Genomic DNA, 25364 nt, shown 5'->3' on the forward strand with positions numbered 1-25364 from the left:
TAAGAGTTTGTAAAGTTACTTCTTAAGCTAATCAGAGTTTCATGTGAATAGATACTAATGGCAATGATGTTCCAAGAAGCAGGTCCAAATTTGGAAAAGGCTTTTTCACTGATCCAGTCCCAGGCAAGGTATCGTTAACATAAGAGAGTAATTAACATTTTCTCTGTGGGAGTGAGGTATAATCCTGACCGTTATTTTACTATGTGCAGGTTGGATACTGCTGAAATGGGTAATTTAATAGTAATGTCTTGTGTAGTACTGTGTGGAGTGTTAGAGTGACGCTGGTATTATATGATAGCCAATTGAACCTGCCCAGAAAATCACAGGGATGTGTTAGTCGACTTACCAAATATGCAATGTGGCATATTTTATTCTCAACCAGTTGTAATAGTTGTATTTCCCCTATAAAGGAAGACATTAAATTATTGGGAGTTCATAAGAGCATGAGCATATTCCTGGCTATTTCAGGACATGGGTTCATTAGAAAGTGGATTGAAAATTTTGTAACATGGATTTAGCTGCTCTGGAAATTTTGTTTGACAATTCCATGTGCAAATTGAAAGGAGGAGAAGGGTCAAATGTAACACTAAAATATTTCTGGTGATTGATTATAAGGGTTATGCTTCCTACTCAATCTTTAAAAGTTAAAAAGAAGTGGTGACCATCTGACTATTGGTTGGAGTGGTGGTTGTGGTGGTGATATTAATGACCTTGTGCTAGTAAGTAAATTATATTAGGGTGGATTGTTTCATGTTTACTAAAATCTGTTCTTAATTTTCCATAGCCACAATTGCTGTAGTCCTCTGGTGATTTATATTTTGCTTTGTTCATTGATGTGCAAAATGTAAGGTTTAGTTCACCATATTTGCATCATATTAGTTAAAGTGTGGAGAGACCAGAAGAAGTATCATTGACAAAAAAAAAATTCAATGAGATTGACCCTAAGACTTGAAGGAAACCATAATTGATATTTTTCATTTGTTACTTTGTAATGAATTGAAAGATTAGTCCCAGTTTTGGTTTATTATTTTTTTTATTTGCTATTTATTTATTTAATTATGTTTAGTTGTACAAGGTGTGAATTTAAGTATTGGGGTGTTTCTAGGTTGGTTGTGAGGCTGCAGTGGTGCAGGAGGCTGCAGTGGTGCAGGAGGCTGCAGTGGTGCAGGAGGCCGCGGTGGTGCAGCAGTAGCATTGTCGCCTCATAACAAGAGGTTCTCCCATTCGATTCTCAGCTGGAGTGCCTTCTGTACGGAGTCTGCGTGTCCTCCCTGCAGTCGAATGAATTTAAAGACATGCAGGTAGATGTGTGCATGTGTGGGTGTGCCTTCCTTGAAGGTTGGATATCAGGCTGGCAACTCCACACTGTAAAAATTCACTGCAAATCATTAGTGGACCGGAGTTCCACTGTGGCAACCCCTAACCGGGAAAAGTCAAAAGACAGGTTATTGTGTCTTTTGGCTGGATGCATGTATTTTTTTGTTTTGTTTTATGTAGACAGTGTGTAAATGTTCACTTTATTTTTTAGAAAGTAGTATAATTAAGTTAAGCTTCTGGAAATTTCAGTAGTTTGATGGTGTAAACCTTCAGGTAAAATATTAACATCTTCAAAGTACAGATATCTTTAAGTATTTGCAGAGTAAACCAGATCTGTGTTTTCATCATACCTTTTACCTAGGATTCAAGGTTAGAATATCTATTTCTATGTCTATATCTATATCCATAGCCATGATTACCTAGAGTAGGCTTGCCAGAAGCTGAAAGAATGAAGCTCGTCTCCTAAAATAATTGTATTTATGTGGCTTAGTCTTTTATTACTTTTAAACGATGTGACACTAAATGTGTTTACTTCTTTTGTGTATTCACAGCACCTGTGGTAAAGATGGAAAGTGGCATTGTGAAGAAAATGCATGTCTGATTAATGAAGAATTGATTAAGGAAATCAACATCGGCAATTATGGGTGAGCACTGTCATACCTGAAATGCAAATGAACTAATACCGACACCACCTGTTAAGGTGACACTGCAGATAATGAATGTAAATTAAAATTGCACTACAATGAGTAAAATTCTAAGTCACAAAGAATTGTAATGAGTTTCCTCAGTTAGCTAAAATTTCCGTCAGTGCTTCATATTTTTTTAGCCACGTTGAAACTGTTTCTGACACATCTGACATTGCCTCCTGTCATAAAGAGCAATTTTACTTACGAAAATCATATTTTCATAAATAAATATTCTAAAACCCATTCCCAGGTATTCATTTAATTATTAGTTTTCCTTTACATACATTATGAGCTTAGTCACTTAGCAGTGGGTATCCAGCAATAAAATTATTGGTGCATTAAGGCATTTATAACAAACACTTTTTTAACAAAGGTGGTTAACACATAACATAATATCAAACTAAATATGGTAAACATTTTAAAGAATCTTTTAAGATAAGGCTTATATTTTTAGAGCAATAGTAACATACTCAATTACTTTTCACATATTGGATAAACGTTGTAGAGACACCTTATTTTCCCCCATTCAGGCAGCATGATGCTATGTATCTACGGAAGCCATTTAGTGGTAGTGCAGATTTGCAAAACATAAAAACTGGCATAATAAGAATGAATGAGCTGTAATGTCTTTTGGTTATTGCTTTCATCAGAGGGCAGATCCCCTTTTTTGGACAATTCTTCCGATCTAAGCACCTACCTCATCCCTTCCTGCTGCTCCTTCAGCCACCTGAGCTGCTAATAGAAGCTGGGTCACCTAGACTGCAGCCAGGACTTTGTATCCCTCTAAGCCTCCAGACTGACTGTGAAGCTGCCATGGTTTATCCCTAAATACCACATTATGGGCTGTCTTTATACAGCAAATGTCATCACCCTGCTAAATAATTATTTATATGGGTCTGCCCATGATGGGGAAAATAAACCTGAGCATTTCAACTTAGTTGCTGTTGATGTATGGTCTAGTAATCTGTTCAATTCAGCAAATGCAGTCTGCACTCTTTGTAGAGAACAAGTTGGTTTGGTAATGTAGTCTTCATTAGGACACACCACACAAACCTGACAACAGTGTAAAATATAAACAGATTGCATCACTTGTTGACATTTGAAGGTGTTTCCCATGGTGGATCATGTCCTCAGCTATAAAGAATACTTTGCCAGTCTGTGCATCTGTAATTAAAAAGTTTCCATAGTTGTTACACCCACTGAATTCAGCCATGTAAAACATGGAGTATTAAGGAATACCACATATTAAAATCAATGCAGGATGCTGACAGCTCTGACATGTGCACACTGATATGTCACCGAGCAGGCTTTGGTACATAAAATGAAACATATTACAAAGACAGCACAGTTGCATTTTCATCAGCGAGTGTGTGTGTGTGTGTGTGTGTGTGTGTGTGTGTGCGTGTGTGTGTGTGTGTGTGTGCGCGCGCGCACAGTGTTTATTATATAATTAGAGATGAAAGTGTGATAGCGCTCTGTGAGTTCCAGGTTTGTATGCAGTTTAATACTGTGAACACTAGCTGCTGATTATACTCTGGCACTTCCCAAGGGAACATTTTTTTCCAACTTTTTTTTTTTACTGAATTTTCAGTAGAGATGATAATGAATGTTCAGCACTCAATATATGGACATAGAGTAAGTTCTACTAGAGACATGGCAAGAAACAGAATTGCAGGGTATGGATAACAAGACTGATATATAATACAAGAAAAAAATAATATAGCTCACTCTTGTTTTTCTGTCATCAATGAGGTTTAACATTTCCTTTTAAATACAAATTAAAGTCTCTCTTAAAACAAGTTGTTTTACATGCTAAATTTAAAATCAGAGGACCTTAATAGCCATGTTCAGCAATTACTAATGAATGTGAATATTTGGAAGGGATTGCAAAAATAATTTTTGGGTCATCATTTATTTTTCTGTTGACAAGGTTTTCTACTGCCAAGTTGTCACCTACCTGTTGAATCTTGGCCTGCTGGTTGACATGCTCTAAGGCAGTTATCCCAGTTAACAAAGACATGTATCTGGAGCATTTCTCTCCGGGTCTTCGCTGAAAATTGGCACGTTCCAAATCAGACCTTCCTGATAAACAAACAAACAAATAAATAAATAAAATACGTTTATCTATAAATTCAGAAAAGACTGTATATCAGTCTACATTTACTGATTGGCATGTCTAAAGCATGTGTTCATTACATCTGCCCAGAATCTGGCAATGACAGCATTATTGGTTGTGGCGTTGCCCTTCCTATATAGCTGTGAAGAGATTCATTGCCTGTGATGGATAGTTTTGTTTGTGTAAAGTAAATAGCAGTCACCTTTCATGTTATTCATGTAATCTTCTAGTATGTAGTAAGAAGTTAATGCCCCATTTCTCAAACACTGTTGACTTAATTTATTATAGGAAAGTTAGTCATATTAGAGTTGTGCATGTGTTTCCCACTGTCTACTCTCTTTTCTTCCAGGAAGTCACTATCCTTGCTGGCCATTGAAAAAGTAGATGTATTTTTCAGTCTGTGACTTCTGTGTTCCACCCACTTGCAAGGTGAATTTTGAAATGAGTTTACTTCATAGTTTCATAGTTTAGTACTAGGCTATCTGCCCTGGGGCATTTGTAAGCCTAGCCATAGTGATGTGGCTTTCACCACCCTATGAAATGGTACAAAAATGTACAGAATAGATTTAGAATACTGTGCCTCTGTCTAGTAGTGACACAGTGAAGGTCCCCTTATATAATAGAATTAGTTTACTGTGCCCCTGTCTAGTAGTGACACAGAGGTGACCCCTGGGGTAAACTTACGATCTCCCATCCACTCATCAAGATTTCTCTTGAAGAGAGTTAGTGAGGGGCTCTGCCTAACATGAACTGGGATTCTGTTACAGAGCATGGGAAGCCTCTGGGTTATGAATCTATCCCTCCAGCATGTCCTATTCATACTTGTGCCAAGGTTTAAGTCTTTAGCTCTCGTGGTTCTGATGGATTTGGATTTTTTGAGGTGGAGCATGTCCATCAGTTCCTGATTGGACATGGCCTTGTATGTCAGGCACAGATCACCTCTGAGCAGGCGGTATGCTACTGAATAGAGCTGGAGTTTCTTTAGTCTGGCAGAATAAGACATATGTTGGAGACCCTTGATCCTCTTGGTGAGGTACTTTTGTGGTCTCTCCAGCTGTTGCAAATGCCGGGTGAGGTACATACCAAATGGGGCATTGTACTCAATCATGGGTCTGATGAGGGAGGAGTATATGGGTACAATGGCATCCTTGGATCTGGATGTGAATCCCTTCATGATAAGGTGTGCAAGGTAGAATGTCTTTCTAACCACTTTGGCAACGTGGGTGTCAAATGAGAGGTCGCTGTTGACTTGGGTCCCTAGGTCTCTGATTACTTTTTCCATACTCAGTGGGTTGCTGTCTATGTGATAATTTGTGGGTACTTTGTTTTCCCAAAGGGGATGACTATACATTTTTTGGTATTTAGTTTAAGGCCACGACTCCGGCAACAGTTGTCCGTTTTTATGAGGCCTTTTTGTAGGATGTATGTGTCCGCTGGTGTATCGACTATGGCGCCTAGTTTGCAGTCATCTGCGAACTTTGTCAGCCACAACCCTCCCATGTTTGCTTTAACATCTGAGAAATAAATGCCACTTGTGACTGGCTTTGAGTCTGACATTGCTCCAGTGATTTTAACTTTATGGGTTCTGTCCTTTAGCCAGTTTGCAACCCATCTAGTGACATAAGGGTTTACATTTAAGCTGTTGAGCTTATCTATGATGCCTGAGTGGGGTATTGTGTCAAAGGCCTTAGCCAAGTCCAGGTAGGCTGTATGGACTGCTTTGCCTTCATCAATGGCTCTAGTGACTGTTTTGAAAAAGTCAACCAGGTTCAAAAGGCAGGATCTGCCCTTTACAAAGCTGAACTGGGTGGGATCAAGTGTCTGTAGGTCCCCAATGTCTCTGTTTATGAGTTCCATAATGATTCTTTCCATAGCTTTGCAGACCAGGCTGGTTAAGCTTATGGGGCGGTAGTTCCCAGGGTCTGTAGAGGTACCCCCTTTGTGGAGTGGGACCACTGTTGCTGTACGCCAGTGTTCAGGTACATATCCTGTAGTAAGGCTAAGGTTAAATAGCACCTTTTTGTGTGGGTTTAGCTCCTCTTGGAGTTCACCTAGCACGCAACCCGGGATACCATCAGGTCCCATTGATGCTGTGTTTTTAGCTTTGCTGAGGGAGGCTCTCACCTGGACATCTGAGATGACAGGGAGATTACATTCAGCTGGGATAAGTATTTCTTCTTTTGGGGTGAGGGAGGGGAGAAATTTGCACTGAACCTGTCAGCCAGAATGTTGGCAATATCTGTGGGTTCAGTGTATTTTTTGTTGTTGTGAATTAACTCTGAGCATATCTGAGGGTTTCCACCCAGGTTTCTAACATAGCTGAAGAAGGCTTTGTGGTTATCTTTAGTGTCCTTAGCAATTTTTCTCTCAAAGTTGGCCTTGGATGTTTTTATGAGAGAATGTAGTTTTCTGCTAGTGTTGATCAGAGATGTCTTCCCTTTATGGGATTTTGCTCTGTCGTGCAGTAGCTTCCTTCTTTTGTTATACAATTTGTTAATGGCTGAGGTCCACCAGACAGGACGCTTGCCTTTGGTGGAGAGGGTCTTGGATTTATTTGGGATTGCATGATCCATGCATTCTTGGAGATGTCCATAGAAAGCATTTGTGAAGGATTCAGCATTGTGGGATGTGGTATCCATTGGCCCAATGGGCTTAAAGGATACCTTCTCAGTCTTAAGAAGAGTGAAGTCTGCTTTTGAGAAGTTTTTCACTGTGGTCTTTTGTGCTGGGGTGGAGGTGGGATATGTATATCCAGGGTGATTAGTTTGTGGTCAGATCTCACTAGTGAGGGGTATACCTCCAGTGTGGAGCATTTTGTCCCCATGTTTGTGATGATCAGGTCTAGTATATTATCTCCCCTAGTGGGAGAGGTGACTAGTTGTTCCAGTGCATTTGAATTTATGAATTCCAGGAACCTTTGGGCTAGGGTGTTAGGGCTAGAATAATGTACCCAATCTATGTTAGGGTAGTTGAAGTCTCCCAGTATGATGGTATTTTGTGATACATTCATATCCTCCAATGTCTTCAGGAAGGCTGAGTGGGGTTCCTGAGATTGGGAGGGTGGTCTGTAACATGCTACCAGTTGTATAGCAGTTTTGCCTATGGTTAGTTGCACCTATATGGTCTCTGATGCTTCATGTGTTGCTACTAACCTGGAGGTGTGGGTGTCCTTGATGAATATGGACACTCCCCCTCCCTTTGTGGTTCGGCCCGGGTTTTGGGGCTGAAAGGCATGATACGAGGTATAGCCTGGTAGCACTGGGGTGCTCTCAGGAGCCTTGAACCAGGTTTCAGTTACTGCACAGACATCAATGTTCTCCATACTGAGGAGTGCATCGAGTGCCTGCATCTTGAGATTTAGACTTCTGGCATTGAGCAGCATTAACCTTAGTTTTTTTCCATTTTTGTTTTCTAAGGAGGTGGGTTTGTTTTTTGAGTCTTGCCTAAAAAAGGCACTATGGGGGTGGCAAGAGGCTTAGCCAATATCTGGAAGCCCAGTGGTGACAGGTACAAGCCATCCCTTGCGAAGCAGCGTGGCTTGCCCAACATGTCACCCCAAGCAGACAGACATTGGATCCCCTTAGAATGACACCAGTACTTGAGCCAATTATTAAAGCTGATCATCTTGTCTTTGTATTGTGGCATCATTCTTGGTGAGGGCAAGATGCTGCTCAGGGTCAGGGTCATACCAGCCTGGGCTACATAATCAGAGAGCTCCTCTATGTTTCTTTTCATGTAGTCCAGGGGTGCACGTCTCAGGTCATTCACGCCAGCATGGACAATGATGGAGTCATATTTGTACTTGCTTTGGAGTGACCTGAGTGCATGTGTTATGTGGCAGATCCTAGCTCCCGATAGGCAGCTCACAGTCACCCTCTCCTTGTTCAGCCTGGTCAGCGGGACATCAGTGTGTCTGACTATAGAGTCACCTATTACTAGTGTATCAGGCATGGTGTTTGGCCTTAAGGGCTGTGAGACACACTGATTTATTGAAGTATGTGTTGCATGTGTTTTGTTTTGAGGTGGTGGATTTTTGGATGTCTGCTTTGGGAGCCTCTGTTGTTTTGGTAAGTTTTTTATTAGAGCCTCCAAGTATGTCTTTGTGTTTTTATGTGTTTGGTTTGCAGTTGTGGTAGGTCTATGTGGGACTGGGTTTGTTGTGTGTGTGGTTACCATCTCCTCCTGTCTGGTCATGCCAGTCCTGAGTTGAGAGAGTTCAGCCTCCAGTTTGGCTATATAGTTGCATCTCTCACATGTATTTGTGTTTGTTGGGAGGAGGAGAGGGTTGTCTGTGTACATGAGACAATTGTAGCATTGTCTCAAGATACCCAGATTAACCAGCTGAACTGGAGAGGATGCCAGTAATCTACCACTCGACATGCTAGAACAGTATAAGGGAGTGTTGTGCCTTTATGGGAAGTGGATATTCACAGGTGTGGTAGGTGGATGTAGTGCTTACTTTAGTATGAGAGTGCTTACTTAGTAGAGAAGTTTTGAGAACAAGTGCTAGGCTTATAATATAGCGAGTAGTCTGATTATACTAAGAGTAGAGCTTCCTTAAGGGAAAATTTGACGAGCAGACTTGGTGGAGACAGAAGAAGTTTAACCTGTCCAGTCACATAGTACCTTTATTAAACAAGGGGGGGGTGCAATATTATGTTGACAGGGTCTGCTGCTTGGAGATGGTCTTTAAACTGTGATTCTTAAGAAGGTCTGCAATATGTAAGACACCTACTTTTTACCAACTCTACCAATTTAAGGACAACTCAGTTCATGATGATGGCTTCTAGACCAGTAGTCTTTAACCTTTTTTTCACTACTGACTGATTTTGTGTAAGACAATTTTCCAGGGACTGGCCATCATGTGTGCATAATAAGCAAGCAATAATGCCCAACAGGGTGTGTGTTAATGTGTAATTAATGCTTGCACAGGGGTGTTATGAGCCCCAATGCTGCAGGGGTAGGGCCTCTACACCCCTAGAAAGGCATTAATAACACATTAACACATACCCTGGAGAGCATTATTGTGCTTAGCAGCTAACACAAATCATAATAATCAAGTAAAATATGTTTCTATTTTATTTTAGGTTTATCCAGATATCTTTGCTAAGAGATAGCACAGCATACCTTTCAGCTGTCCAGATTATTACAGAATGTCCAAATCTTTGGCTCATATGTTTGGTTCAACCTCATAAAATGTATAATTTTGTGGCAAACGGCTGGGGATTGAAGTCATTATATAATTACAGGCATTTGAGTTTCAGACTTTATATCATTCAGATAATACAGGCTAAAGGAAACCCTGTTGTTCTAGCAACTTTCAAAGTTTATAAGCAATATTTAAAGTCTGTCTTTATCTTTGGTCATTTGTCCTCCATGTATTTGTGGCTCTGCCCAGATAATTTGTGCGAAGAGAGGTATAGTTGAGAGGCACACAAACCTCTTAACTGATGCTGCTGCTGCAAGGGATCATTCTCAGTCTTCACTCTCTCTGTCTCTACAATATTTAAATAGTAAAAAAATCACATGACCACCACATCAATTAACAACAGAAGCAAATTTGTTAACCCTATATTATCAAGTACAAAAGAAGGCAGTTGTTAGGACATAATGTGCAGGGTTTACACTTTGTATGATTTTAAATGTAGTAGACTACTGATGGAAATACATTCCTTAAGACCAGGAGGCACACAAACATTGGCACACAAACATTCAACTTTAGTTGCCACATCATATCTTCCCATGGCCCGCACCTCATAATTTGGGGTACAAAATCCAATCCAAAAATAAAATAGAATGATCAGGGTGTGTTTCCACATGCTTGCATAAAGTGTTTTTAGCAGTCTTATTCCTTATATCTAGATTGTGCTCGTAAATACGCTCTTTAAATTTCCGTTTGTTTTTTCCCACATAAAAACACAAACATTGAACACACTTTGCCACATATACTAACCCATTGATTTAGAAGTGCAGTGGAATGAAGTAACCAACTTTTGGGTCCCTACCACTAGTTTGTTAACCTCAAAAATAAATTTGCATTGGTTACAGAGTCCACACTTGTAGGTTCCCCACCTCCTGTCTGAATTTGAAGTCAGTTTTTCACTACCTTCCAAAAGTTTTTTTTTTATGTTTTTCCCTGTCCTATGTACTATACATGGTCTATCAGCAAACTTTTCAAACTCTTTCTATAAGAAGAAAATATTCCCCAGTTCTTACATAGTATGTTACCAATTGCATCACTGTCCACAGTGTAAGTTGTGACAAATGTCTTGCCATAATTTTGGTATTGTTGCCTGTAGCATATCTGTCATTAACATCCTCCATAATCTGAGTAGTGGAACCCCTAAAAAGAAGTAGGATGGTGCCTTCTAACCTTTTAGTACTAACTTCATTATGAATACTAACAATCAATTGGAATGGATACCCTCTTGCCTGGAACATGTCAAAAAGTTTGTTACTTTCTTGTTCAAACATATTGTCATCAGAAATCATTTTAGCCAGACAAATAAATTATCCCTTTAACACCCCTTTCTTAACATGACAAGGGTAGCACCTTGTGTAATGCAAGAGGGAATTTAAATAGTGGGGTTTTCTATAAATGTTAGTACCAAGCCTCTCCTTAACATGATCTTTGGCTATTAGGACATCTCGGTAACTAATGCTTTCAGTGCTGTAAGAATAAGTACATTTCAAAAACAAAGTAGTGGAATTCCAGTAGTTTACCAAGTCAGTTACTTCTTCTTTATTCATTTACCCTGCTAAAAAAATATCATCCAAAAATGTGGCATAGATTTTTAATGCCTGTATTTTTGGGTTACTCAGTATGTACTGTTTTCCCCACTGCACCACGATTATGTTCCCATACAGGGGGTTGCAAGCTGTCCCCATTGCTACACTCCTTTTCTGCATAAAATACTGTCCTTCAGTATAAACAAGTTGTAGTCTAAATTTATTTCCATCAATGTGACTAAAATTTCAATTTCATCAAAAGAATACGTTCTTAACTCCGCTAGAAATTTCCTAAACCATTCAAAACCCTGTTGGTGGGGAATAACATTAAATAAACTAACATCATCTACTGGTACAAAACATAATGCTTTTGAATAGTTAACTCCCCTAAGTTTTGTCAAAATATCCCAAGAGCCCTTACAGAGGGGTGGTATCTTGCTAAACAATGTTTAAGCTTCAAATCCACGTACTTTGCCATGGCTTGTATCTTAGCAGTACTGGCATTAACAATTGGCTTCACAGGAGGATCTCTCAAATCTTTATGAAGCTTTGGAATGCCAGAAATGGTTGGCAGTGTGGGATATTTCACTTTAAAGAAACTCAGTGTTTCTCCATCTGTTTGCCCTCGGTCAAATATGTCTTGCAAGAAAAAAGTCTATTTTCCTGTGTGCCACATGAATATAATTTTGTGTAGTTTCTTCATACTTATCATCAGTAATGTGAACAAACATTTTGTTAAAATAGTCTTGACTATACATTGCCACCACCCTCTGTCAGGTTTCATAACCCGTATGTTCTTATCTTAACAAAGCAATACTAACAATTCATTTTCAGTCACACTCAAGTTGTAAGGATCTTTAGTTTTAGTATTCAGGTGATTTCTGATCTCATAATCACATAATTTCTCAAATAAAACTTAAAGAAGAACAGTGGGTGGGTTAAAAGTACTGGTTCTGTTTAACACATAACTTGCATTTTCCACATTTTCATGGTTAAACATGCATAAAAAATTAAGCTTTCTGATAAACAATTTCAAGTCCAACAAAATGCTGTCTGTTTTAGCTTGAAAAGTAGGGACAAAAGTGTAGCCGGTACTCAGTACTTCAGCATGCTCAGTTTGATACAAGTTGTTTTTAAAGTTAAAAGCATGAAAGTCACCTGTTTTGTTTGAAATTACTACTGGAAGTTCATTTGAAACATTTTCATCTATCTGTCCATGTTCCACCGTCCATACTGCTTCTGCTGGTACCTGTGGTTGTAATTTTTCCTCTCCTGGTTCACATTGTAGTTCCTTCTGTTCCTCAAACACTCCCTCCCTAAAGGGGCATCAGTGTTGCTGCCAGAATACATCACTTCTTGCTCATTGCCATGCTGTCCATCAGTAAATGTCTGGTTCTCATTGGTTTTCTATGGTCGCCCCTCATTTCAAGTTTCTTTTCATTACGTTTACTAATGTCTCTCACAATGTTGTCAATTGTAGTATACACATTCAAGTATTGTGTTTTATAAGTAGCAAACAGTAAGTCTTTCTTAATCACAGTGTCTAAAGTGTTTGCTTCAGCAATGGGCTGCTCAATTTCACGTTGGTTGTGCTTAATTAGCAGCTCCAACAGTTCAACAGCTTGCTTATTAAAAAGTTCAGTGAGGTTGTGGTGCAAAGGAGAACCCTGCAACAACCCAGTGGGATATTTCCAAGATCTAAGACCCCTGGGTATCTGCTTACACCTGACACATTCCACCAAATAAGCATTTTCTATTTGCAATTTATAACATTTAGTGAGCACATGTTCAAATTTTGAAATAGATTGTTGCAAGGTACCATTATTTGTGGTTTCTGTAGTGTTAAATTCAAACACTCGATTAAACCACCCTTTAAGATCTATGGTATTAGTACCTACTAGAGAGATGTTTCCATCCTAGTTCTGTAGAGGTTCAAGGTTCTCGTCCTGACAACTCCTGTTCATTAAGCAGTTAGGAGTATGATTAAAGTCACAGTCACTACTTGTGGCACTGTCCTTTTGGATGTGGTGAATTTGAACATTAAATTCTTGCACAAGTTGAGTTAAGATGTTAACACTCACCAGTAATTACCCCAGCAGTCCAGGGCCACCAGCCCGTCCATTGCTCACCATCTCAGCCATGGATAGAACAACTTCAAATGCAAAACACAAACTAGGAACCAGGAATAACAAATACAGACAATCTAAAACTGAAGGTACTGAAGACACCAGCGGGTCAGCGAGAAGTTTAAAAATGTATTAGTAATGAGCCAACAGGATTAAGCACTTTTGGCAGTCTATAACCAAGACTTCGTCAGAATCTAAAAATTCAACAAACTCTATAATATTTAAATAGTAAAACAATCACATGACCACCACATCAATTAACAACAGAAGCAAATTTGTTAACCCTGTGTTATCAAGTAGAAAAGAAGGTAGTTGTTAGAACATAAGGTGCAGGGTTTACACTTTGTATGATTTTAAACACAGTACACTACTGGTTGAAATACATTCATTAAGGCCAGGGGGCACACAAGCATTCAACCTTAGTTGCCACATCATTTCTCTATATTCAATAAGATCTTCCCATGGCCCTCTCCTCATATTCTGGGGTATAAAATCCAATCCAAAAAGTAAAAAATAATGACCAGGGTGTGTTTCTACATGCTTGTATAAAGAGTTTCTAATATTCTTATTCCTTATATCTAGATTGTGCTCTTAAATACACTCTTTAAATTTTTGTTTGTTTTTTTCCAGGATAAAAACACAAATGTTGAACACACTTTGCCACATATGCTAAACAAATTGAATTACAAGTGCAGTGGAATGAAGTAACTAACTTGTGGGTCCCTACCACTAGTGTGTTACCCTCAAAAATAAAGTTACATTGGTTGCAGAGTCCACACTTGTAGGTTCCCCACCTCTTGGCTGAATTTGAAGTAAGTTTTTCACTGCCTTCCAACAGTTTTTTCAAGTTCTTCCCTGTCCTATATAGAATACCTGGTATATCAGCAAACTTCTCAAAATCTTTCCCATAAGAAGAAAATATTTTCCAGTTCTTACATAGTGTGTTACCAACTGCATCACTGTCTGCAGTGTAAGTTGTGACAAATGCCTTGCCATAATTTTTGGTATTGTTGTCTGTTTGCATATCTGTCATTAACATCCTCCATAATCTGAGTAGTGGAACCCCTAAAAAGAGCTCATAAATACTCTCTTTAAATTTCGTTTTAGTTTTTTCCACTTAAAAATACAAACATTGAACTCACTTTGCCACATATACTAAACCCATTGAATTAAAAGTGCAGTGGAATGAAGTAACCAATTTGTGGGTCCCTACCACTAGTGTGTTACCTTCAAAAATAAATTTGCATTGGTTGCAGACTCCACACTTGTAGGTTCCCCAACTCTTGGCTGATTGTGAAGCCAGTTTTTCACTGCCTTCCAAAAGTTTTTTCAAGCCTTTCCCTATCCTATATACTATACATGGTCTATCAGCAAACTTCTCAAAATCTTTCCCATAGCAAAAAAAATATTTCCCAGTTCTTACATAGTATGTTACCAATTGCCTCACTGTCCACAGTGTAAGTTGTGACAAATGCCTTGCCATCATTTTTGGTATTTTTGCCTGTAACGTATCTGTCATTAACATCCTCCATATGAGTAGTGTAACCCATGAAAAGAGGTAGGATGGTATCTTCTAACCTTTTAGTACTAATCTCACTACGAATACTAACAATCAATTGCAATGGATACCCTCTTGCCTGGAACATGTCAAGATGTTTGGAACTTTCTTGCTCAAGCATATTGTCATCAGAAATCATTTTAGCCAGATGAATAAATTGTCCCTTTACCACCCCTTTCTTAACATGCCAAGAGTGGCACCTTGTGTAATGCAAGAGGGAATTTGAATAGTGGAGTTTCCTAGAAATGTTAGCAGTAAGCCTCTCCTTAACATGATCTTTGCCTATTAGCACATCTAGGTAACGAATGCTTTCAGTGTTGTAGGAATAAGTACATTTCAAAAATGAATTAGTGGAATTCCAATAGTTTACCAAGTCAGTTGCTTCTTCTTTATTCATTTCCCCTGCTAAAATAATATCATCCAAAAATCTGGCATAGATTTTTAATGCCTATATTTTTGGGTTACTCAGTATGCACAGATGTTCTTCATTCCACATTGCTGCAGTCCTAACCATTGGGGTAGTCCGCTGTCCAGTCGGCCCGAATACCAAAGTATATGGCTGACGTCGGTCAAGGCGCATTAGACTGATGTCAGGACGTCAGGGTATGGTGAATGCAGAAGCAGTTTGCTTTTTGTTCTGAAATATTTCCAAGTCGGAGTTTCAGACCGAATCAAAGTTGGCTAAGTACCCGTTGGGGAACATTTTGTTTTTTCTTGCCACAGTATTTAACGGATGTCAGAAAAGTGAATAACTGTATTTCTTGTGGGAAGCAGATACCTCATAGGGATTACCATACTTTGTGTATACCTTGTTTAGGGCCTGAGCGTTGTTGGTTGCCGCTCTTGTGCTACGTGCTAGATTTAACAAACGCACTATTAAGAGAAGGTTAGACTGTGCCAGGTTAGTGTTTGGGAAGCGTTGTAATTAAATGCCGGATGCTCCGGACGCTTAGTCAAAAAGCGCAAGGACAAAACAGCAAAGCCTAGGGTTGATGAACGGCAGTCCGGACGTCGGTTCTTTGGAAAGCTCACTGGAGCCAGAGGTTTTGCCAGGAGTTTCTATGGAGTCTCAGGCAGACACTTTACTGTTACAGAATGTGCGTTCTCAGGAGGTAGGCCAGGCTGAGGGGCTTCTCAGGTAACTGTTCTTCCCTCTCTTCCCAAGGTAGTTAGAGCCTCTCCTTCTGTTTCCAAAACTTCTTTGAGAGGTAGGCCAAGTTTAGCTTCAGTGGGGGCTTCTCCTAGCACTTCAGGTTCTGTGCCTAAGAAACATACGCTTAAAATGGCAGAAGGTTTAATTACTATGATTAGAGGCTCTAGGCCGCCTCCTGATAGGGGGCCTAGGGTGGAACCTGAGTTTGAAAGTTTTGAACAGTGTTCAGAGGCTTCTGAGTCTTCTGCTGGAAGACTTGCAGGAGTATCCTCCTTATTCTGATTCTGATGTGGATGATTCCACTCCTACAGCTTCTCCTCCTGAGGATTTCTCATTTTCAGAGACTCTGCATTCCATGAGGGAGCACTTTAAATGGGAAGGCCAAGATTACTCTGATTCCAGGAAAAGGCTTAGGGAATTCTTATTTCTACCCCAGCATAGGCCTTTAGCTATACCTCCTGTGTTGAATGTGGTGGAAGATGTTTTTGCAGAGGCATCCCTGAACCCTGATTCTTTGCCTCCTGCCCCTGTTAAACCTGATAGGTACTATAGGGTGCCTGAAGCTCATAAGTATCTGTTTAAGAGTCCTAGGGCAGACCCGGAAACTGTTTCTCAGGGGCCTAAAGGTGTTAAGGCCTCTGTTGTTAAAAATCCTGTTCCCACTGATAAAGAGGCTAGGGCTTTGGATAGGTGGGGAAAGAAAGTATATACTTCTTCCACTTTAGCCATGAGAGCGTTGAATTGTCAGTTTCACATGCTAAAATATCAAAATTATCTCCTTTCACAATTGAAATCTAAGGTGGATGCTTTGGCGGAAGGTATAGAGTGTAAAGAGTTGCTGGATTTAGTTCATGTGTCTGAACAAGTGGGTAAGCATTCTTTGCAATGTGGTTTTGATGCTGTGCAGGCCTCCTCGAGGGTGGCTGCCACTAGTTCTGTTCTTCGCAGGCATGCCTGGTTGAGGGATCAGAATTTAGCAGAGCATGTTAAGACTAGGATTTTGGATGCTCCTTTACAGTCTGATGTGTTATTTGGTTCGCCTGTGGAAGCAGTTTTAAAGAAAATGGAGGACAAAGCTAAGTCTATGCAAACTGTTAAAGATTTTTGCAGGTGCAGCCACCAAGTTTAGTAGAAATTGGCCTACTAAGGGATGGACATATCCTGCTTATGATTCCCAGTCTAGGGGTAGGTCTAGGCGTGGTAGGGGCAGAGCTCAAGGTTCTTTTAGGCCTAGAACAGGGGGTTCACCTGCTCAGACTTCTGGTGAGGGCAGGGGTCAGTCCTTTCGTAAACAGACCCAATGACCTGCCTTTTCAGCTGCCAGTAGATTCTCGTCTGGCAGCTCCTTTGGGAGGAAGACTGTCTCTTTTCAAAGAAAATTGGGATTTAATCACTCAAGACAGATGGGTGTTGGATATCATTCACCACGGTTACAGGTTTTATTTCCATACATTGCCCCCTTTCAAAGGCATGCCAGATGTTCCCCCTCCACAAAGGAAAGAGGCTCACAAGCAAATTTCTCTGTTACTCCAAATAGGGGCCATTCAGCCAGTCCCTGTACCAGAAAGGGGCCTAGGATTTTATTCTCGCCTGTTCCTAGTACCAAAGAAGGGGAACACGTGGAGACCAATTTTGGATTTATCTATCCTCAACACTTATCTGGACATTCCCAAGTTCAAGATGTTGACGTTACAACAGCTTTTACCTCTGCTGGGCAAAGATCATTGGATGGTAACTTTAGATCTCAAGGAAGCTTACCTTCATGTGCCTATAAGACTAAGTTGCAGGAAGTATCTGCGTTTTGAGCTGGAAATTCTCATTATCAGTTCTCTGCATTGCCCTTTGGCTTATCTACTGCCCAGAGTATTCACAAAGGTTCTGGCTCCAGTGATAGCTTACTTCAGGTTAAAAGGAATTCAAATCTATCCTTACTTGGACGACTGCCTGATTCTGGCTCAAGAAAAGGAAGACCTTCTACAGCATCTGGAATATGTCATAGCAGTGCTAAGATGCCTAGGGTATTCTGTGAACGAAATAAAGTCCAGTCTAGTACCCTCTCAAGACATGTGCTTTCTGGGTGTGAGACTGAATACAGCAGCCCAGATGGCCTTTTAACCCCGGACAAACAACAGAATCTTTCCAGTTACTTCCATCAACTATCTCTTCAGTCCGGGCTGACTGCAAGGACAGTCCTTCAAGCCTTAGGGTTCATGGCATCTTGTATTCTGGTGCTTCCCAATGCCAAACTGCATATGAGGAAGCTACAATGGTATCTCAAATGTATGGACACAGCACTGCCAGGATTTGGACACTGTCATTCAAATAATACCTTGCATTCAAAAGGAATTTTTGTGGTGGGCTCAGGAATGTCACCTAAACAAGGGACTCTCTGTGACCCGGCCAGAGGCGAGTCAGATTCTAACGACAGATGCCTCAGACATTGCTTGGGGAGCTCATCTAAATGGAAAGTGGATACAAGACAAGTGGCCTGCCAGACTACAGCATCTACATATCAACATGAAGGAGATGTTAGCAGTCCAGTTTGCATTAATGGCTTTCAAGGAGTTACTTCTTCCAGGGCAGGTGTTGATTCTAACAGACAACACAACTGTCATGTGGTACATCAACAAACAAGGGGGAACACATTCTTACCCATTGTGCAGGCAAGCAATGATTTTATGGGAGACTGCGCTCAGCTTGCAACTAACTCTTCAGGCAAGGTTTCTGCCGGGAGCACAGAACTCCTTAGCAGATGTGTTAAGCAGACAAATCATGGATCCCCACGAGTGGAAACTGGATCCTCATGTATTTCAAAAGTTGACAGTGTCCTGGGGAACTCCAGACATAGATCTGTTCGCTTCTCCACTAAACCACCAGCTGCCAAAGTTTTGCACAAAGAGGTTTCATCACACAGCTTGGAAAGTGGATGCTCTTTCTTTCAGTTGGAAAAATCTTCATGTGTATGCGTTTCCACCTCTGCCTCTTCTTCCAAAGGTGCTTCTAAAGGTCAGACAAGACAAGCCAAGGATGATTTTAATAGCTCCAGATTGGCCTCGGGAGCACTGGTACCCATTATTGAGGAGTCTGGTAAAGAAGCCTCCATGGCCTTTACCCTTGATTCCACACCTGTTGTCCCAGAGATGGTCACCTGCTCAATGTCAGGCTTCACTCTCTTCATCTAACAGCCTGGCATATTCTGTTTTGAAAGACAGCAGGTCTTAACTTCCTCAACAAGTTTTAAATGTGATTATGGAAGCCAGGAGACCTAGTACAAGGAAAGTGTACGCAGAAAAATGGAAGAGATTTTTATTTTGGAGTGCAGCAAACAATTTGGAGATTTCTGAGCCAAATTTGAGTGTGGCTCTTCAATATCTTACTGAGTTACTGGACAAAGGTTTGTCTTTCTCTTCCATTAAGATTCATGCTGCAGCAATTTCAGCTCACTATGATTGTGACCCACCATTGTTTTCACATCCTTTGTTCAAGCAGTTTCTTAGAGGGGCAAAGAATATAAGACCCCACGTAGAGCTCCTACTCCTGCTTGGGATCTCAATTTTGTGTTGGAAAAACTTACTCTACAACCTTTTGAGCCTGCGGCTACTGCTGACTTGAAATACTTGTCATGGAAGACTGCTTTTTTGTTGGCTATTACTTCTGCAAGAAGGGTGTCTGAGTTGCAGGCCCTTATGGCAGTAGAGCCCTTTTGATTTTCCATAAGGATAGGGTATCATTACGTACTAATCCTTCCTTTATGCCTAAGGTGGTTTCTAGTGTGGCTTTAAACCAAACTATTCATTTGCCTACTTTCTATGCAGATCCCCAAAATAAGGGGGAAAAGATTTTGCACACTTTAGATGTACATAGGCAGTTGCGTTATTATTTAAGCAGGACTAAGGATTTCAGGCAGTCTCAGCAATTGTTTGTTTCTTTTGCTTTGAGTTCTCAGGGCAAGCCTGTGTCTAAGCAAACTATTTCTAAGTGGATTGGGTTTTGCATTTCATTTTGTTACTCCCATCATGGCAAGGAGATTCCAGCTGGGATTAGGCCTCATTCCACTAGGGCTACTGCCACTTCAACAGCATTTCTAAGGGGTGGCAACTAAGGATATTTTGGAGGCAGCTACTTGGAGTTCAGTGCATACTTTCTCTAAGCATTACCACCTTCCTCTCTACTCTAAATCTAGGGCTGGTTTTGCCACAGCTATTTTGCAAGGCATGTTGACAGCTCCTGCTTCCTTATGATTTGCCAGCCTCCCTTACCTCTGCTTTGGGATTCTACCCAATGGTTAGGACTGCAGCAATGTGGAATGAAGAACATAGTACAGTTTTGTACCTACCATAAATGTAGATGTTCAAGGATCCACATTGCTGCAGTCCAATCCCTCCCTCCTTCTCCTCTGTGTTTAGGGGTGGTGGTGTGGCTAATATATATATATATATATATTCTTGTACATTTGTATATATTGTATATATGTTTGATGCAGGGCTTTTTGGTGTTTTGGTTTGGGCCTTGTCTTTTTAGGGTCTTCTGACATCTGGGGCAAGAAAAGACTGAGGATATGACGTCGGTCATGCGCATTAGTACCCTGACGTCCTGACATCAGTCTAATGCGCCTTGACCGACGTCAGCCATATACTTTGGTATTCGGCCCGACTGGACAGCGGACTACCCCAATGGTTAGGACTGCAGCAATGTGGATCCTCGAACATCTACATTTATGGTAGGTACAAAACTGTACTTTTTTCCCACTGCACCATAATTATATTAGCATACAGGGGGTGGGGTGAAAGCTGAACCGTTTGCTACACCCCTTTTCTGTTTAAAATACTGTCCTTCGATATAAAAAAAGTTGTAGTCTAAAATTATTTTCATTAGTGTGACTAAAACTTCAATTTCATCAAAAGAATATGTTCTTAAATCCACTAGAAATTCCCTAAACCATTCAAGACCCTGTTGGTGGGGAATAACATTAAAAAAACTAACAACATCTACTGTTACAAAACATAATACTTTTGAATAGTTAACTCCCATACGTTTTGTCAAAAAATCCCAAGAGTCCTTACAGATGTGGTGGTATCTTGCTAAACAATTTTTAAGCTTCAAATCCATGAATTTTGCCATGGCATATACCTTAGAAGTACTGGCGTTAACAATTGGCCTCATAAGAGGATCCCGCAAATCTTTATGAAGCTTTGGAATGCCAAAAATGGTTGGCACAATGGGATATTTCACTTTAAGGAAACCCAGTGTTTCTCCATCTATTTCCCTTGGTCAAACATGTCTTGCAAGAAAAAAGTCTATTTTCCTGTGTGCCACATGAATATAATTTTGTGTAGTTTCTTCATACATATCATTATCACTAACGTGAACAAACATTTTCTTAAATTAGTCTTGATTATACATTACCACCACCTCCTCAGGTTTCATAACCCATATGTTTTTATCTTAACAAAGCAATATTAACAATTCATTTTCAGTCACACTCATGTTGTAAGTATAATCTTTAGTTTTAGTATTCGGGTAATTTCTGATCTCAAAATCACATAATTTCTCAAATAAAACTAAAGGAAGAACAGTGGGTGGGTTATGGGAAAGATTTTGAGAAGTTTGGTGATAGACCATGTATATTATATAGGACAGGGAAGAACTTAAAAAAACTGGTGGAAGGCAGTGAAACACTGGCTTCACATTCAGCCAAGAGGTGGGGAACCTACAAATGTGGACTCTGCAACAAATTTAAATTTATTTTTGAGGGTAACACATTAGTGGTAGGGACCCACAAGTTGGTTACTTCATTCCACCGCACTCGTAATTCAGTGGGTTACTATATGTGCAAAGTGCGTTCAATGTTTGTGTTTTTATGTGGGAAAAACCAAACGGAAATTTAAAGAGCGTATTTATGAGCACAATCTAGATATAAGGAATAAGAATGTTAAAAACACTTTATACAAGCATGTGGAAACACATCCTGATCATTCTTTTTTATTTTTGGATTGGATTTTGTACCCCAGAATATGAGGGGAGGGCCAGGGGAAGATCTTATTGAATATAGAGAAAGATGTGGCAACTAAGTTTGAATGCTTGTCTGCCCCCTGACCTTAATGAATGTATTTCAACCAGTAGTGTACTGCATTTAAAATCATACAAAGTGTAAACCCTGCACCTTATGTTCTAACAACTACCTTCTTTTCTACTTGATAACACAGGGTTAACAAATTTACTTCTGTTTTTAATTGATGTGATGGTCATGTGATTTTTTACTATTTAAATATTGTAGAGTTTGTTGAATTTTTAGATTCTGATGAAGTCTTGATTATAGACTGATGAAAGCACTTACTCTTGTTGGCTCATTACTAATAAATTTTTAAACTTCTAGCTGGCTTGCTGGTGTCTTCAGTACCTTCAGTTTGTGGCTTGTCTGTATTCATTTATTTTTATTTTACACTCACTAAACAAAAAATCACTGCTTTGCAAGTGTAAAATAATAGTTGAGTTGATCTCACTGTTCACTCTCTTTCATACACACATGCACAATCTCTTCAGCTTTCACACATACAGACATTCTGCTTTCACGCACTCCTTCCGTCACACATGCAGACAGAAATATAAACACACTCATATACATACGTACACACAGATATATTTTTTTCCTGAACAGTCAGGCGCCCAGCATAAAATGTTTTTTATTCATTCTGTGTTCCCTGGTACCAAATGATCCATGGCCTTGTACCAGTCCATTGCCCTGTGGTCAGGCACCGCTGTTCCAGATCACCTTCCCATAGGTAGTCCACTGGAATTCCTTCTGCTTCTCTGTTTGAGGTCCCACTTGAACCTTATAGAAAGGGGTCCTTCCTTCTCAGTCTATGAAGTTGGATTGCTCTAAGCCATCACACTAGCTTTGTACAGGATGCTGGTGCGTTGGTTGGAGGATACATAAGGAAAACTGAAGACACAAACAGACAGGAGACTGAAGGTAAAGTTATTCATCAGTTTTAAAGATTTAATCCTAGATGCTGTGGCTATATGAAAGTAGTACGTGGTAGAACATCTTAGGATGCCTGGTAAACACATCAGAGTAATGGCATTTGTTCCGGCTAAGAAAGTTAAATATAGTGCTAACTGACCACAAATCATTCTCGTCAGTCTGTCATACATTGTGTTGCTCCTAAGTTGGATTTTTTTTATCTGTTGTCTCTTACTAGAAAATACATGGATTTAGAGCCAGGTGATAGTGGAAAAAATGATGGACTTTGCAAAATCTTATTTTTTTCTTCACTTTAATAAGTTGGATTTTTTTATCTAGAAAACACAACATGGATGGGGGTCCTGACTTAAGACATAGGATTTTCCTACAAAGTCAGTTGATAAAATCAAAAGTCTTCTGCATAGAAGTGGTTTAAAATGGTGGGTAATGCTGGAGCTGTTTAGCCATCTGTTAAAGGATTAATCTGCCATTAAGAAGAGAAAGAGGTGTAGTGGGAAGCCCTTCTTTGTGTTTTAATAGAAGAAAAGATGGGGTGGTTATCTGAGTTTATAAGTCGATTAGCTGATTGCCTATTATTCAATAACTACCCATTTTCTGAATACATGCCAAAACTAAATGCCTGCTAGCACTTACTACAAATAGAGCCATCTATCAGAGTCAAAAGTGCTAGTTGTCTGTAGCAAAAATACATCTTGTTGGAGAGTCACCTCTAAGTAAGTAGGCCAAAGGCCCATTTAGTCAATGGTAGCTCATGGTTCTTTCTGCTTTTCATAAAGTCCACCTGCTAAGAGCTTATCAAGAGTGTTAGCATTGGTTGTATTCTTTCACCTAACACTTTTGTCATGAAGTGTTATATCTACACTAATTAAAGAGGTCAGCCTGTCATTTTCTCATCTGGTTTTGTCTGTGTGCAATTGCATTAACAACAAAATCAGTGATTCCATACATTCCCTATGGAAACTACATTGATTAGTGATTAAATTACCTTGCAGAATTCTTGGTGAAGCATTAGGATGTCTGGACTTATTGTTAGTAATGTTCTTACCTTCAAACTTAATTAATGGGTCTGAACTAGATGCATCAGTTGATAGCACTAGTGCTGGGAGTCCAAGAAGGTTTGTGAGTCAGAATGAAGGTGCATGCCTCAGTGATATCATCTAGTTGTAAAAACGTCCCTGAAGAAGGCTACAAAGAAGAAATATTTGTTTTGGATTTAAATGAAGGAGTATCAACCTTGGTAATTATTTCCAAGATTTGATGTTTCTTATCATTATTGGTCAAATAGTAGGCTAACAAAAAGTACTTGTCAATCCCTCTTAGGCAAGATGCATTGTCTAAGTCAAAGAAGCCTGAACCCCTTTAGACGTTCATGAAAAAACTAGGTGGGTCCGTATTGTAATGAGCTGAAATGGCAGAGACATTGATCTTAATTGATGAGAAAGATAGGCCTTTGTCCAGCATCTAGTTAGGTATTGTAAAATCTGAGGAATATTTGTTACAAGCATGTCAATTCCTTGTGCCTGGTTCCAAGCACAAAATCTCTTCCATTTTTCTGCATAAGATTTTCTGGTGCTGGGCCTCCTGGCCTCCAAAATAACATCCATAACCGCTTTAGAGAGAGGTGTATTCTGAATGGTTACATTATCCGCCATGCAGTCAGATTTAGGGTTCTGAGTTGGCTGTGCTGGATCGGATTGTTTTGTTGGGTCAGTAAATGAGGAATATGAGGTTCAGTTTAAATTTTGAACGTCATACCATATATAGCAAGCTGGAGCATTTAACAGGGTACATGGGTGGATGAAATTCAGTGTATTTAATTTCAGGTTCTCGTTATATCCCACCACCTCAAGTGAAATTGGTGGTTGAAGCCCTCTGAATGGCAACAGATTAATAGAGTTGTACTTTAAATATATACAGCAACTGGATTAGTCTGTTTTTTTATTTTAGAAGGATTATGGACTGTATGCATGGAGTGCAGGCATTAAAGTCTGTGTGGGGCAAACATTCCCAAAACAGGATTAGAGAAATGTATTTAAAATCAAACCACTTGCTACTGAATTTGGCAGGATGGAACGGCAAGAACAACATCATTACAAAGAATTTTGTGGGAGCATGCAATGTCACTGTTATGCCTGCAAATCTGGAGGTGGAATAAATTACTGACATTCACTAAATTCAGTTCAGTAAAACATGTCTACAAGCAGAGTGGTGTATGTACTTTGGTTATTGCATAAACACATTACAATTCTACAGGTCTGTAAAGTAACTGTACAGGTCTAGCCAGATTCAGTAATGCAGAGCCCACCTTACTGAATTAACATTTCCATGTTTTAAAATGAGTTTACTTAGCATCCCTGCAATCAGATTCCTTGAAACAGAAGTTTCCAGCAAAGCTAGAACTTCCACTGAGTGACCACCCGAACCTCTTGTATCAGAGGTACATGGGATATATGCAAATGACCCTTATGAACATCAGGTTCTAGCTTTGCTGGAGTTTTCATTTTGTTTTTACTGATTGTTTTTTCAGTGACCTTCTCACTTATTGTTTTGAAACAGAAGTTTGGAAACCCAAAGATAATTTCAGAATCACTTCTAAGTCATTGTACAGATAATTAGATTTATGTGTAATTTACAGCCCATTCTTTCTTAAACTTCTTTTCTGATCCATCCTTGAACATAAATGTTCTGTATATT

General features: G+C 39.7%; 1 protein-coding gene across 1 annotated transcript in view; it reads left to right on the forward strand.

Annotated features, from left to right (window-relative positions):
- The window catches only part of TINAGL1 (tubulointerstitial nephritis antigen like 1), a 527427-nt gene that overhangs the window by 239615 nt on the left and 262448 nt on the right, over positions 1-25364 (forward strand). The window contains exon 4 of the mRNA XM_044083684.1: positions 1869-1961. Coding sequence (XP_043939619.1) covers positions 1869-1961 — 93 coding nt within the window. The remainder of the gene's footprint in view (positions 1-1868; positions 1962-25364) is intronic.

The sequence above is a fragment of the Protopterus annectens genome, chromosome 9.part0, assembly GCF_019279795.1.
Source record: "Protopterus annectens isolate FY-2018-M chromosome 9.part0, PAN1.0, whole genome shotgun sequence".
In the NCBI taxonomy this organism is placed as follows: Eukaryota; Metazoa; Chordata; order Ceratodontiformes; family Protopteridae; genus Protopterus; species Protopterus annectens.